This window comes from Hypomesus nipponensis, chromosome 16, assembly GCF_054491055.1.
Source record: "Hypomesus nipponensis isolate SF chromosome 16, ASM5449105v1, whole genome shotgun sequence".
In the NCBI taxonomy this organism is placed as follows: Eukaryota; Metazoa; Chordata; class Actinopteri; order Osmeriformes; family Osmeridae; genus Hypomesus; species Hypomesus nipponensis.
Window position 1 is genome coordinate 10,837,883 of NC_140376.1, and position 15,001 is coordinate 10,852,883.

Below are 15,001 nucleotides of genomic sequence, written 5' to 3' on the forward strand. Positions count from 1 at the left end.
CTTGAATGGGGCTTCCCAACGTTCTGCGATGAACAATTTTCTTATATTTGACCGTTGCTATGCATATTTGACCGCTGTCAAGGGACGTGGCCTTTTTGCCTCGGATTCACGTCTTTCGTAGCACTCCGCAGTAGTCCGGTAACTTTTCAACCACAACAAACTCTGTTGCTTAGCGACGTCAGCTGATTTGAAGCCTAAATAATGTTCAAAGTCTATGAAGTTCAACGTCTTTGGCGAACTATTTCTCTGCTGATCAACAATACAAATGGTAACAAATACATTGTAAAAAGACAAACAGGGTTAGGGTTAAGTTATTTTTGTTGCAAGTAGCCAAGTAATAAGCGGGATAATGTATAGAACGCCGGTCATTATTGGGAACCTAAGCCCCTTCAGGGCGAAACAAAACCCCTTCGCTTCGCGTCGGTGGCCGACGTGCAAACGCGCTGCAAACTAAGAAAACACATGCATAAACAAAACACAAGCAACTTAAGAAACCATCTTCATTAATTTGAGCATTCAGATAACACGTTGCAAATAAACACAACCAAATACATAAACAAGCTGCAAATTATGGAACGCCGAGTTAGTCAAAATTAAATCAATAAATAAATAGGTAAATGAATAGATAAATACATAAATAAATACGTCTGTGAAATAAACTCTGAAATTAAAAAAAGTTTTTGTATTAAAATGACGTTTTTGTAAAGACAACATGTATTTAATTCATGGGACTTTTATTTCCTAATGCCACATTTATTTATTTTTTGAGACTTTTACGCACCACATTTTTTTCCACATGTATTTCCACACCACATTTATTTCCACTCCACATTTATTTCAGTGCTGTATTTATTTCACATCTCACATGCAAATGAGAGGGGCGTGGTTATCGTCAGACCAACGCAGCAGATGGCTATGCTACCTGTATGGGGGTGACAGTGGCATCGTACTGTCGAAAAGCATACAATGTAGACAAGCTTTGCCCATAATGTCTGTGTGGTCTCTGCCTTTGTATGGGAGTGATGGCGGTGACTTAGTAGCCTATGTGTGGGGACTTGATCTTTGATAGCTATGAGGTTGCGCTGAAGTTACCTTTATAAACATGGCTTTCGCGCGTGTGACGTGGAACGCGTCTGCAAAGCTAACAATCACTGCCAACACTATGTCTTCCTAGGTGGTATGTTGGCTGTCACCGGTCTCGAAGTCGGCAACTGTAGGCCAAGTGGCTGGCTATCCGGCTAGCTAGCTGACCAAATAATAAAAGGACGACCTCAGTGTGGCCATTTCAGCTAGAGCTAGCTACTGTAGAGCTAGTAGTGTTGTGCCTGAATGTTTTGTCTGTTTTGTCACTGAATGGTCATTAAAACGAGTCCAGTGGTAGTGGTTTGATATAATATTGACTAATTCCATAAACCTGTACCTAATATCTGGGTTTGGTTATTGTGTACCGTGTTGAAGGGGTCTTGGTCTTGACACGTCTTGGTTAGTTGCAACTTTAAATTGCAAAAAATAACAAAGCGTTAAGAAACTTGACTTCAATTTGAAGCAGTAGCCTACTGTAAATCCAAAGGTATGGGTAATGTCTGGAATGGTCTGGCTTCACTTCAGGTCTCGTCTCACTAAATGGTAATGCATGGCATAATGGTGAGGCTACATCGTTATAATCAGGTGCCTTATCGACCTAGTTATCCACATAATAGCAGAGCGATGTAGCGGTGGTGGCAGTGATTGTCTTCATTGTTGCTAGCTGTGTTAGTTAACATTACCTGGCACTTATCACCCCCCACTACCTGTACATCTTGCACACGAACAGTGCTCGATAAGTCTCAAACTATTTAAGACTTCAATATCTATGTTCTGTAGAGCACTTATCCGCCCAAGTACCTCTACAAAATCTACTATCTGTGCCAAAATAATATATCCTGACAAGCCATGCCGTTCGGCAGTGCGATTCCACTGTCACCCCCATACAGGTAGCATAGCAATCTGCTGCGTTGGTCTGACGATAACCACGCCCCTCTCGTTTGCATGTGAGATTTGAAATAAATACAGCATAGAAATAAATGTAGTGTGGAAATAAATGTGGCGTGTAAATACATGTGGAAATAAATGTGGCGTGTTAAAGTCCTATGAAATAAATAAATGTTGTCTTTACAAAAACGTCATTTTGAAATAAATAAATGTATTTATTTATTGATGTCGGTAAATGGATTCAGCTATGTAATTATATAATGCTATATTTATATATTTATTGCCATCTTTTTTTTTATTTCAGAATTTATTCCATAGCCATATTTATTTATGTATGTATTTATCTATTTATTTACCTATTTATTTATTGATTTAATTTTGACTAACTCGGCGTTCCAAAGCAAATACGCGTTGCAAAAACGAAAGCACGCAAACCAAAAACGCTGCAGTACATAAACGCGTTGCAAAAACGAAAGAACGCAAACCAAAAACGCTGCATCCAGTTTTCACAACGGACGTTTCCAGGCCTCTAGGGGCAGAGCCAAGTGGAACATCTTGATTTTCTGCCCCATGGAGCGAGAGGGAAAGAGAGAGCATATGAAAAGTTTTGAAAACTGTAAGAGGGGCACATGTTAAAATGAATACTAATCTTTTTATGTTGCCTCTTACCTTTGATTTTGGTCCTATTCAAAACAAACTTATCTGCTCTCTCTGGTCCTAAAATCACGCTCTTCTACTTAGTGCTCCCACTGGCCGGGAGCACTTCTGTTGTGTTATCTGGTTGTAGCGTTTTTCTGTTTGCATTTGTTTTCGGGGTTTGCTTGTTTTCCTTTTTGCAGCGCGTTTCTATATTTGCAGCGTGTTTATGTATTTGGTTGTGTTGTGTGTATTTGCAGCGCGTTTCTATATTTGCAGCACGTTTGCTGAATGCTGCGCATGTGTGGTCAAATACATGTTTTCTTAATTTGCTTGTGTATTGTCAATTTGCTTGTACTTTGTCAAGCACACCCGACAACTTCCTCAGAAATTTTACCCTCTCTAGTTTATGTTGTCAGTTCATTTAAGCCTGTTATTGTATTAGTCTATAGTTCTTGCAAATTTTAATCAAGTTAATTGGTGATTTTCGTTGTTTGTATTCTTCCCCTGCTAGCTAAATTGCACATCTGTTGATTAGATAGCGATTGCTGCCCATGCTCAGGTTGTATTTTAGGTGCATTATTATGCTGAAGTAGTTTTATTTATTGTATTAAGTGGGGGGGGATGCAAAACACCTGGGAATAAATACATTGATTATAAAAAAATATATATATATATATATATATATATATATATATATGTAATGTTAGCAGGGTTTTTCCTGGGTCGAAATGGGTCTTTTCCTGGCTCAAAAAAATCCACTTGTCCCAGAGAATCATGTCGTTTGCTGAAGTTCAGATAAGTAGACTATTACTACCGGTAAACTTATCTATATCTAGAAATAGAAGACATCATGCTAGCTGTGGGCTTACTTGCCAGTCTCACCTGTAAAATCCCCCCCAAGATCATCCCTAATTCAATATTTTACACGCATCAGACAGAAGTTGTTCTATAAAATCGTAGCCCAACATTAAAAACAGTTATAGTCGGTTGACTGATCGCGTTGTTGTACCCAGTCAAAGGAATAAACATTCAATGGTCTTGCCAGTTATCCTGGCAAAACATGTAGCATAACGTTCTTTATTTATTGCCAGGACACGGTCCAAGTAGCCTAGGTATACGTAACATTGAAAGCTAATTCGTTTGGAATTTCTAGGCTATACTTCATGTTACATGTTGATGTTCAGCCTATTTAATTTAACAACTTCAGAAGGACAAGACAGGCAGTACACTGTTATCCTTATTTATGTGGCTTGTCACTGCCTGAAGTGCCTACGTATCTATCTATTCTTCCTATGAACCCGGTTATGACTGCTTTAAACAAGTACCGGTTGGCTACACGCCTCATGCCGAGACAACGTTTCGAGACAGGTTTGAAAAACACTTCCGGTCACGTGTCAAAGTGTTTCGAAACTTTTTGTGACGTGATCATGAACGAAACATGTCTCGTACTTGCCAAAAGACTGACGTGTGGGGGTATAAAATGAGGCGGCAAAGCCACAAAGGTGTTTAATGCATGAGACTATGGTATTGTGTGAAATTAGTGCCAGGAGATGGAGCTCTGTAAAAAAATATTTGTGTACTGTAAAACATTTTTTGTCTCTGTAAAAGGAGGCGGGGATCAACGCTCCCAAAACCATCTCTAAGCTCTATAATCAAATATAAAAAAGTGAATTTTGTGAGTTTAAGACAGTGATATATAGCCTATACAGTGTGTGTGTGTGTGTGTATATGTGTATATGTGTGTATATATATAGATATATATATAGTATATGAGTATGTAACTGAGTTTATCGTCTCAAACAGTTTGAAGACGGCTTATTTGTATTGTTACACGAAAGCCATCGCTCCCGTATTCAATACCACGCTATCTGCATTGCAGGACGGCAATAATTCCGTTCAACCACAAGGATCCTTTACATCGTAATGTGGAATTAGCTATAACACTTAGTTATGCCATGTTCGTAGTTGCCAGCAGATGTCGCTGTTGAGTAAAAGTTTCGAGCGTTTCAAAGGCCCCTATTCCAATGTTACAATTGTCTCGGTGTTTCGAAAAGCCTCGATTTGCCCATCACTACTATTCCCTTCTAGCAAGAGTAATTTGCTAAGTAAGGTAGCTAGCTATGTTTAGATATTTGAAACCCATAGCTAGCAGTGGACCCCCGAGTGCAACACAACAGAGTGTTTATTAAAATGATTAGCTACTACTCGGTATTTCAGGACATGCTGCTCCTACCGTATTTCTGGGGCGGCGTTTATTACAGAATGTTCATATTTGGTGCAGCGTTTAATCGAGGGCAGCGTTTAATCTAAGAAACACGGTACATTAAACTGTAATTTCATGTGCTCTTGGGGGCCCTCTGGTGGCCAGGGGGCCCTAAGCAGCCGCTTAGTTCGCTTATGCCTAGTTTGTTTATGCCTTGGGCCAGCCCTGGGGGGTGTTCCATCAACGTCGATTAAGGGAAAGCGAGGCTTATTTCGCCAAGTCTCAATTTAGCAACAGTTCCGTTCCATTAAAGTGGATTATTCTAGTTCTAGCTGCGTAACCAAGGATTGGGACTAGACTGATCCGTGTCAGGCTAAAAGTCAAGCTAAACTAAAATGTGTTGCAAATAATTTCAAACAGGCAGAAACAGAATCTCAAAAGACAGTTTCTTCGAGTAAATTCATGCGCGCAAAGCACTTTAGTCCGTGTTCGGGAACATATATTCAGACTTTTTGAAGTGCAAACATGAATGATTTGCGTGTTTAGGCCTACTTCATCTCCAAAAAATATATTAATTTAAATTAATAAGTTAATAAATAATGTAACTTTATCCATTTTCAAAAGCCATTGGTTAATTGACATAAAATAAGGCCTTAGAAACTAAGCAGAGCCTCAAAACAAGTTACAATCAATTATGGCGTATCCGTTCTTTGACAAGCCTGTGGTGGATGAAGGTGCTCAGATTAGACAAAGAGCGTTTATCCCACCAGCCCCAAGGGTCTTCAGAGACATAAGTAATGCTTCCCTGACCAGTATCTGTGGAAGAAGTATAGGTTCAGCAGGCCCGGCATTGTTTATCTAGATTTATTTAATTGTCATTCTTAAATAAAACACACACACATATATACATATATATATACATTATATAGACACAGACAGACAGACAGAGACAGACAGACAGATAAAATAACACTTAAGGATGGCAATGAACACATAAGAGCAGCCAACCATCCTTTGTAGAAAGTACTCGAAAGGAGAGTAGACTATAATAGTAGAAAGGAGGGTAGTAGACTGCAGTTTATGTAGGTAGGCCTAGACTATGTAGTCTGCTGGAATCACAAACAAGGAAGCAAACCAACTGTAGCCAAGCCTTGACACTGTTCAGTCTGTCTGCGTCTGTCTTTGTCTTTGCATGTGAGACGTTCTTGAACTATGCCAGGAAATATGAAGGGTATACTTTGCTCCAAGCAGTACTTGAATATTATCATCAGTTTTTCAGGTAATCGTGAAACACAAAGAATCAAGGAGCCTTTTTATTCAATTGTATAAAGTATTTTCATTGTTTAAAGTAGCCTATATGTTGACAAGAAGTTAACACCTCTCCTCTGGCTTCCCCAATATTATAGGTGCAATATACTGTCCCCATGGGTGTTTCCTGGCCCATTTGAAGACTCAGGGGGTGACTGCCTGTTGCCCCCATGTTTGAAAGTGTTTCTAAAATGCCTTACAGTGCGTGTCCACCGCAGCGACGCGAATCGCTTGCCATCGCTCGCCTTCCTACAGTTCACCACACTCGGGGGTGTAACAGATGAATGTAGAATGTAGTTCTCTAAAATCACTGTTGAAGTTGTCATGGCCAAGTGTGCAGACTTGGGTTTACGTAGTTGCAACATCGATCAAAATACAACTTGTATACAAAATACAAAACTGCTTAATAGACATACACGCTGACATGTGTATAACACGTTTTACTATATTCCTCAGTCTCTGCTAATCTGTCGATACGATAGTGAGTTTGAGCCGGGCTAGCTAGCTAGCTAGCTAGTTAATACAGAACGAAGTTACGTAATGTCACTAGACTGAATTAGAAAGTACAAGCACCAACAACTTCGGCAACCTTGCGCCATGCATCGTTTTTCATTATTAACATCTCTGTACAAATACAGCTATGTACCGTACAGGACTGGGTAAGCAGCCACACAAACGATTAGTTTCTCCTCCACCTTGAAACCAAGAAAGTTAGAAATGTTTACCATGGTTGCTACGTTACGAGAAACAAGAAAACACTTAGATTGGCCATTGCTAGCGAAAATCGCTCCTCGTTGGCATAAAGTTGAGAACATCTCAACTCTGTTGCGTTGCGTCGCTACCCACAATGCACCATGCAAGCGATTCGCCTGGCTCCATAGAAAATGAATGGAAAACATGTTGTCGCTCGCATCGCGTCGCTGGAGTGGACACGCACTGTCAGAGTGGCAAAAATTAGACCAAGTGCACTACTTATTAGCCCACATCAAGTGCAATTAACCATGGCTTTCTTCAGTGTTTGGAATTTTATCCTACAATTCTCAATTGCTCCAACGTTCTTTTTTGGGCTATTATTCTCAATCTCCTGTTGAGAATATCGGCCATAGGCTAGCCTGTCAAACGGTTTCAGACAGCTCATCAAATTACGCTAATTATCAGTAGGCCTAAATGCATATATATGTTAAGTAGATTTGGTAGGTCTACAATATACAAATTTTAACGGTCGTAATGGTTTGACAAGTTGTCTCCCTTGCCATGTTAATTGCAGCAACATTGCCCTTTTTGGGGACAACTCCCCAAAAATTTTAAAAAATCAATTTACGCTGCTGAAACAACACCTCTCTGCTGCTTTACGCTTAACGCCTAACGAGACATAACTCCTCTTTTCGACGATTGCCTGATCTGGGCTGCAGAGTCTAAGCTTATTGAGGTATAGCTTGAATTAGCGTTGCCTATTAGTGGAACGGAAAGTTCGTGGAACGGCTTGAGGCTTAAGTCTAAAGGACAATTTATACTTATGCGTTTTTACGCACACGCACACGGGGAACGCCCTCTCCGTCAAGAAACGCTCTCTGCGTGTCCTCGCAGAGCCCTCGCAGAGCTCTGCGTGCGCTTCCTGATTTTCCTTACTGTCCGTGCGTCTTTTTACGGATACCCCTTGGCTATGATATGTCCGTATTAAGAACCGCTTGCGTCAGGGGTGGGGGCGGGGTTGCCGTGACCAACAAGAGAACAGAATCCTTTGACCGCCATTGTTGTAAGTTTTTACAACTCTTATTTCAGCTAAACAGTACATGTAAATCAGCATCTGAATTAAAATGTGACGAGAAATGGGCAGTGTAGTTGCTGAAAATGTGCTTATTTTATTGATGAAATGGTTCATTTGTTCATCTGCTCCGACCTTCGATAACCTAGCTAGCATCGCAGTGCAGCGTCATCTACTGTTCTGGCTGTGAATTGCTTTCAGCACGCAGAGCCGTCGGAGTAGTATAAATTCAACCAGTCCGTCAGACTCCGTCCGAGTCCGTGCGTGCGTCTGTCCGTTAACGGAGACGCAGAAGTATAAATCAGCCTTAAGTTGACGTTTACCCAAGTGAGACTTATTCGTGTTAGCGCGACTTGCATTAGCGACGTTGATGGAACACCCCCCTACTCTTTGTCACTGCGATATCAGTGCTTTGTCGGCACAACGGAGCTAGCTAGCAAAACAAACCCAGCCCGCCAGAACGGAAGTGGATTGCATATAGGGGAACAGTTCAGGAAGTAGAGCGGAAACGGCCCAAAAACTTTGTCTATACAGCCGGCAGTTCTCAAATCAATCTCACCATAGACATGGATCTCACGGTACTTTGATGGCTACGTCACAGTGACCTAGCCTCGGCCTAAATTACTACTTGCCTAGATAGCATAGTGATAGTGGATAGGATAGGATAGTGACCTATACTAGATAGGATAGTGACCTAGGCTCTGTTTGAAAACTTAGACAGCTGTCTTAATCCTTGATGTCTAACTAGACAGGTGTCTAACGAGACAGCTCTCTTCGGGGTAAGGTATCTTAAAAAACGTTGTTTTCAAACAGCCTTTTAAGACAGGATGTACGTCATCGCACTGCGTGTAGTTATGTGCTCGCACTAGCGCGCTTTGTCAGACGGCAGTCAATTGCATTGAGTTTATTGTCTCACTAAGTCAAGTTAAGCTGTATTTAAACTTGTGTTAGATATAGGCTCAATAGCTCATAACATTTGTGTTTGTATTTCACTCATTTGATAAGATTATGATAAAACGCAGCAACTAGCTAATGTCTCTACTGCGCTGCGATGCTAGCTACTGTACGTTATCGAAAAGTCGGAGCAAATTTACAAATTAGGAGTGTCATCAATAAAATAAGATAAAATACATTTTCAGCAACTACACTGCCCACTTCTCGATACATTTTTATTCAGATGCTGATTAACAAGTACCGTTTAATTGAAATATTAATTGTAAAACACGTAGAGCAATGGCGGTCAAAGAATTCTGTTTAACTTGTTGCTCACGGCAACCCCGCGCACAGAGTTATGGGTAATATGTGCCGCCATTAAGACAGCAAGGCAGCTCATATGCTCTCTTAAAAAAATGACCGACATGTGACGTATTTCAAGGTATCTTATTAGTAGGGAGGACAATAGAACGCGTCATTTTTGGTCAAAGCTAACCAACTGTCAAATACTGTGGAACGCCGGTAGAAGACGCATTGAATCGAATGCTAAGTTAGCCTGAATGTAGCTAAGAACGCCACTGAGAAATCTGGCACCGGAATTTTAAGGTCCACGTCCTTTTCTTAGCTCTATAACTAGCGACTACTAGCGAGATATTAAAAACAAACATGCCAGTTAACATGTAGACACTTACCCCTTAATGCTATCAAATGTTGGTTGCAATGCACATTGAGAAAGTATATGAAAATAATGTTTATAGTTTTTGCTGCTTTGGCTACCTTTCATAGAAGGTCGGCACCACCGGGAGACATATCTTAAATGAAAGAGTAGGTTGTTTTCTTCAAAATAAGGTATATTTAGTCAATTTTAAAACATATACATTTTGAGAAAAATCTAGTTGAAGACATGTTGATGAAAATCCCATAGGAATGCATTGAAATCTGAACGTTCTATTGAGAAAAATGTTGGTTTTTCCCTTGTAACTTTTTCCCGCATGTCGGCACCACCCTGACACTTCCTGGAAAGCAAGGTTACGTATAAAGACGTCATCAGTCAAATTTTAAAGAAAATCGAAAGACATACATTTTGTGTTTTGGCTCCCTGAATGAGTCTTTCAGAAACCTGTGACGTCAGACGTTTTGAGCCTCTGTAACTCCCGCGCTTGATTCATGCTAGCCTGCTTCCAATGCTCAATCAACTGATTTACATCATACAATGTGCTACTAGCCGTGTTATATATACCCGTATGTGGATGCAAGTATCGGTCATGGTTACTGGTTTAAAACATATATATTTTAGACACCTTACATGTATATTTACAGTATGCAGATCAAAAAAAAAACGTTGGTAATATAAAACCCACTCTCTTGGTGACTTTTTAAATACATGTTTCTACCGAAATGATTCATGGTTGTGATTCATGGTTGTGATATGCAAATGCTGTTGTCACGTAGCACAAATCGGAACCAATCATTACCTTTTTTGTCTGTCAGGAAATGCAAAACTATTTTTAAAAAAGCGCGAATATTCTTTCTTTCTGGCAATCAATGGAAAAGAAATTCTATGGCAGATAAAAAAACAAGAACTACTGAAATTGCATTCATAGGTGAGGGGGAGCAACACATAGCCACTTGCAAAAGTTTAGGTATCATTTTGTGGTAAATTACCATTAGAAACCTTAACAAATGGGATCATGATCGACATTATCACGCGTAGCGTAACCTAGTTTTTCAAATGCCAGTGCACCTTGTAACGTTTAATATAATTACAAATAACTTTAAACTCCACGAACATTACTTTGATGATAAAATATGGAACAGAGTACATACTGCTGTAAGTAAACTGATGAAACGATTCAATCATTTAGTCAGAGTTAGTGATAAAGAATCGTGTCTCGGTGTGGTGTTTGAGCTACTGCACATAGATCACCTTGAAGTTGGATGTAAAGGGGATTTGCAAGTGTTCGAGCAGGTAAATGCAGAGCTCAGGCCTACTGGCAGGGCCGCCCATGGAAATGGCTGGGCCCCTGAAAAGGTTCAGTGAATGGGCCCCCCTAATAGGTCTTTAGGCTACTTATTAACGCATGTACGTGTGTGCTCTCTCTCTCTCTACATAAAACATATGTTAACTGAGAGAGACTTACTCAGTGATGGGAGCTACATTATAGAAAAACAAATACATCTTTATACATAAAACTTAAACATAAAGTTTAATAAATATAACTGAGAGGCCTTAACAACTTGTGTGGCGCCGGGCCAGACACACACACACATAAAAATAACAATTTGACACACCGAGATCTGCTACACTCACACCACATTTTCTAGTATAAAATGCAATTTACCTGTCTTCATCTTTGCCTATTATACAGCTATCTTCCTTGTCTTTCTGGATGCAGTCTTTTATAATGTATTTGAAGTCAACTTGTTTAGCCATTTCACACGCAATGGCAAGTATTGTGATTCAGCCTCTCCTGGCTCATTGTGGAGCACAAGTAATTTTTATGATTTTGAGTTTACTTAAGGACCTTTCTCCTCCTGCCACAGTTAAGTGGTTATGGTAAAGTGCAGAATATCCTCAGAGCAATGAGCAATGCAGAACATGCACTTTCTCAGTGTCAGCTTTGCTCTAACTAGCTTCCTCTTGGCTAGCAACGTGGCTACTGCTGCTCGTCTCTGCCATAGATATATCGATGGTCTCTGCAGCCTGGCTGGGAGCATCTTTTGAAGTTGACTGGAAAGCAAGCAACAACAACCATTGTCTAGCATTGTCACCGGCTAACTTGGTCTAGCGTTATGTTGTGTAGTCTGTCCTGTACCCTGACTCTGTTTAATAATCAACACTTGGTCCAACCCTGCGTTCGCACCACTCGTTACAAAGGGTGAGGTCTTCACCGGTTAAGCCAACAATACAATGTTTATGTTTGCTTTTTTTAAGTAGGCCCTAATCGTGAGTATTTCAGTTCAAAATAAAATTGGTTATAATTTCTTAAAATATTTAGGACGAACATGATTATTGCTGGCATCGCGGCTGGGCCTCACCACGGCAGGGCCCCAGAAAGTGTTCCCATATATGGGAGGCCCTGCCTACTGAACATGTATTAGCAATGAATGATAGGTATAGAACGCCTGTTATAAAGCTTAGAGAGTGGCAGGCAGACAGCAGGCAGTTTATGAAGGGTGAGGTCACTCTGTTTGAGGATGTAGACATCCACAGAGGACCCATCTTAGATAAGTTGTTGGAGTCGACGTCAGAAGAGTTTGATGCTATGACTCAACAAGTTCTAAAACTTGTATTTGCTGGTTTAGTGAAAGTTTGCTGTAGGTTGGTAGCGGACCACTTGGAACATGGACGGTATGATGATGTGTCTGAAGATCAGTATCATGTCCTCAGATCAGTGCCCAAAACAAATGTTTCATGCGAGAGGGATTTTGGGATATTTGATTATTTGATTAGATCAAAGTTCAGGGCAAGTAAAATAGCATTAGAGGGTATGGTCATGTTTAAGCAGAATAGGTCCTGGAAATGGTTGTCAGGGTTAGATCCAGATAGAAGAGCTGAAGTTCTCGCCTCAGCTCGGACATCTGTGAAAGGAACCTATTTAGGTTTGTAGTCTTGCAATGGGTATGTAATATTCAGACTGTATTGGGTTAGTAGTCATTTGTTTGGTTTTAGCATTGGGTTGTCTGATCAAGTGGGCCTGTGCGGCACTGACAGACTTAGCTTTGCAGTGTGTCATTTAGCTATCGGTATGTAATATTCAGGCTTTGTGGTAGCTTGAGGATATTCATAATGGACCATTTTGAGATATGAGACAGAAGGGGGTGACTCCCTGTTAAGCCAAATGGTCTGCCATAATATCTGATAGCTGCATTGGGTAAGTAGTAGTAGTATTTGTTTGGTTTTAGCATTGGGTTGTCTGATCAAGTGGGCCTGTGCGGCACGGACAGACTTGGCTTTGCAATATTAAAATGGACTATGTCTATAAAAGTAGATACAGGTAGGATTAGAAGAAGTACAGTTTGGTGATATGAGACAGGGGGCCCTGTAATGGGGTGACTCCCTGTTAAGACAAACTGTCATAGTTAGTATAGAAGTAATAGATAAAAGTTGCTCCCCTGAACCTTCACCATTGATGCAGAGGTGCCCAATTGTCCTCTGAGAGCTATCAACCTGTAGGTTTTTTTCACAGGCAATTACTACATTTTGGACCATAGGTTTCATATCCCTATAAATAAAGTATATTATTTATAATACGATTAGTGTATACTTTTTGTCCATCATAAACAGACGTGTTCAAATCAAAGTATTTGAAAATAATGGGCAATGTCACAACAAGCACACACAAACACCCTGTTCAACGTTAAATACACCCCCAAGTGGCCAAAATTTTACATTACAGCAGTAGTGCTAAACGTGACAAACATTTGCATATTTGTGGTCTCGATTTAACATAATTATTTATAGCGAAGTACTGGACACCGCATTAGCTCGCAATGTACAAAGAATGTAAGTCTGGATAAGAGCAGAAAATCTGATAAGAGCATGACAAATGTAAGTCATATTTCCCGCCTTGGCTGGAAGCAGAGCTCTGTGACGTAGAACAATGGCGTTCTTAAAGGGAGCTTGACAGCTTCTCGGTGCCACAAAACTCAAGGCGGTGGAACGTTTCAAAAAATTACCTAAAATCACGCCTAAAAACTGGATTTATGAGAAAACTAATAGAGGTAACTGAAATCTGACTTCGGATTAGTTTAAGTTACATACGGAATTGAAAGAAAAACGGAGCAAAACTGATTGGAAATTTTTGGTCTGTCCTCCCTATTATTAGACAGGAAGAGAATATTTAAGACATTTCGAACAGACCTCGCTGTCTTAAAAGGAAGGACGCATTTTAAGACATTTCGAACAGAGCCCTAGCCTCGGCTAGACAAAAAGTCTAACCAGAATTCACTGTTTTCAGTCAGCCGCCTGCAGCGATGCATGAAGTCAGTCCATGTCGAACGCACCTAATATGTTTGCTTTGCTACTATCTCGCCGTTCCACAATTTAGGATTTATATTTTTCATTCAATTTTCGGTTATTTAAGGTATAATATATACATTTTAATTCCAACATCAACAATAAAGTAATTCGCTGACACAACCACGTTGTTGCCAATAACACTAACAATGTGTCACGTTTTCGTTTAGGACAGTCCTTGGCTAACTAGCTAATTGATTATGACACGAAATTAACTTGAGTAACTCGCTAGCGTAAATAGAAAGGTCACTTAGAAGGGGGGGCTATGCTATCTAGCCATCTATCTTAGTTTAATAGGCAAGTAGTAATTTAATTGTAATCGGCCAGGAAGATAATATGCCCCATAATCTGTACATACAAACAGGCCCCGCAAGTTATGTTAGCCAGCTAGTCTACTACCGTCGTCTAGCTAGACAGCTAGCCAGCTAACATGCTTCTTTTAGGCTGGTATAGCTAACCATATCGCTTCCTCAGCTTCAGCACGGTGTGACTGAAAGATGACGATTCCTTGAAATACTTAATTCAATCTAGGCACTGTGATAAGCAAACAACGTACTTTACGGATGGCTACTTGGCCAAGTTACTGTATACAACAGAATAAAACTATTTAGTGCCATCATTGCAGTAATATATTCTACTACTGTAGTGGAACTGTAGCTCGCCATGTCATAAAAGAAGCGTTAGCTCTAGCTAGCTGACTTGCTTCCAAAGAGATGAGTCGACTAGCTAGCTAGCTATTTGACTCCCTAAAAATCCCGGATAGTTGGTAGCTTACTTTTTGTCTGGACAAATCCAGTCACCGTCGCTCACGCGGAAACTCTTTCCCGACTTTGTCTCCATATTTATTGACCAGCTAACAAGCTAAAGGCTCACACTCTGTCTCCTTCGAGACAGTCAGATAGCTGAACAGAAACTCTGGTGATTAAGGTTGCCAACTATCGCGAGACAAATAAGCGACCGCAGCTTCAGAAACAAGCCCATTGTCGTCGAGTTATTTTATGAAAAAAGGTAGGATAAATTGCAACAGAAGCAAACTTAACTGATTCTATCCTCAATGTCCTGAGGGAAAGAAAACCCCGAAGAATCCCATTATGGGAAAGTTTCGAAAAATACTCTAATATAGCCTATTCATACGCCTTTTCATTCTTTTTCTCACGTGAAT

General features: G+C 40.3%; 1 protein-coding gene across 4 annotated transcripts in view; it reads right to left on the reverse strand.

Moving 5' to 3' along the window:
- zranb2 (zinc finger, RAN-binding domain containing 2) overlaps positions 1 to 14,774 on the reverse strand; it is a 28,420-nt gene extending 13,646 nt beyond the window's left edge. For 2 of the 4 annotated variants that reach the window (XM_084676163.1, XM_084676162.1), the window contains exon 1: positions 14,615 to 14,772. In XM_084676163.1, the coding sequence (XP_084532289.1) occupies positions 14,615 to 14,679 (65 nt within the window). In that variant the 5' untranslated portion in view covers positions 14,680 to 14,772. Of the gene's footprint in view, positions 1 to 14,614 lie in introns of all 4 variants that reach the window. The other 2 variants (XR_014731494.1, XM_084676164.1) reach the window with 2 other exon arrangements.
- Positions 14,775 to 15,001: the final 227 nt, after the last annotated feature.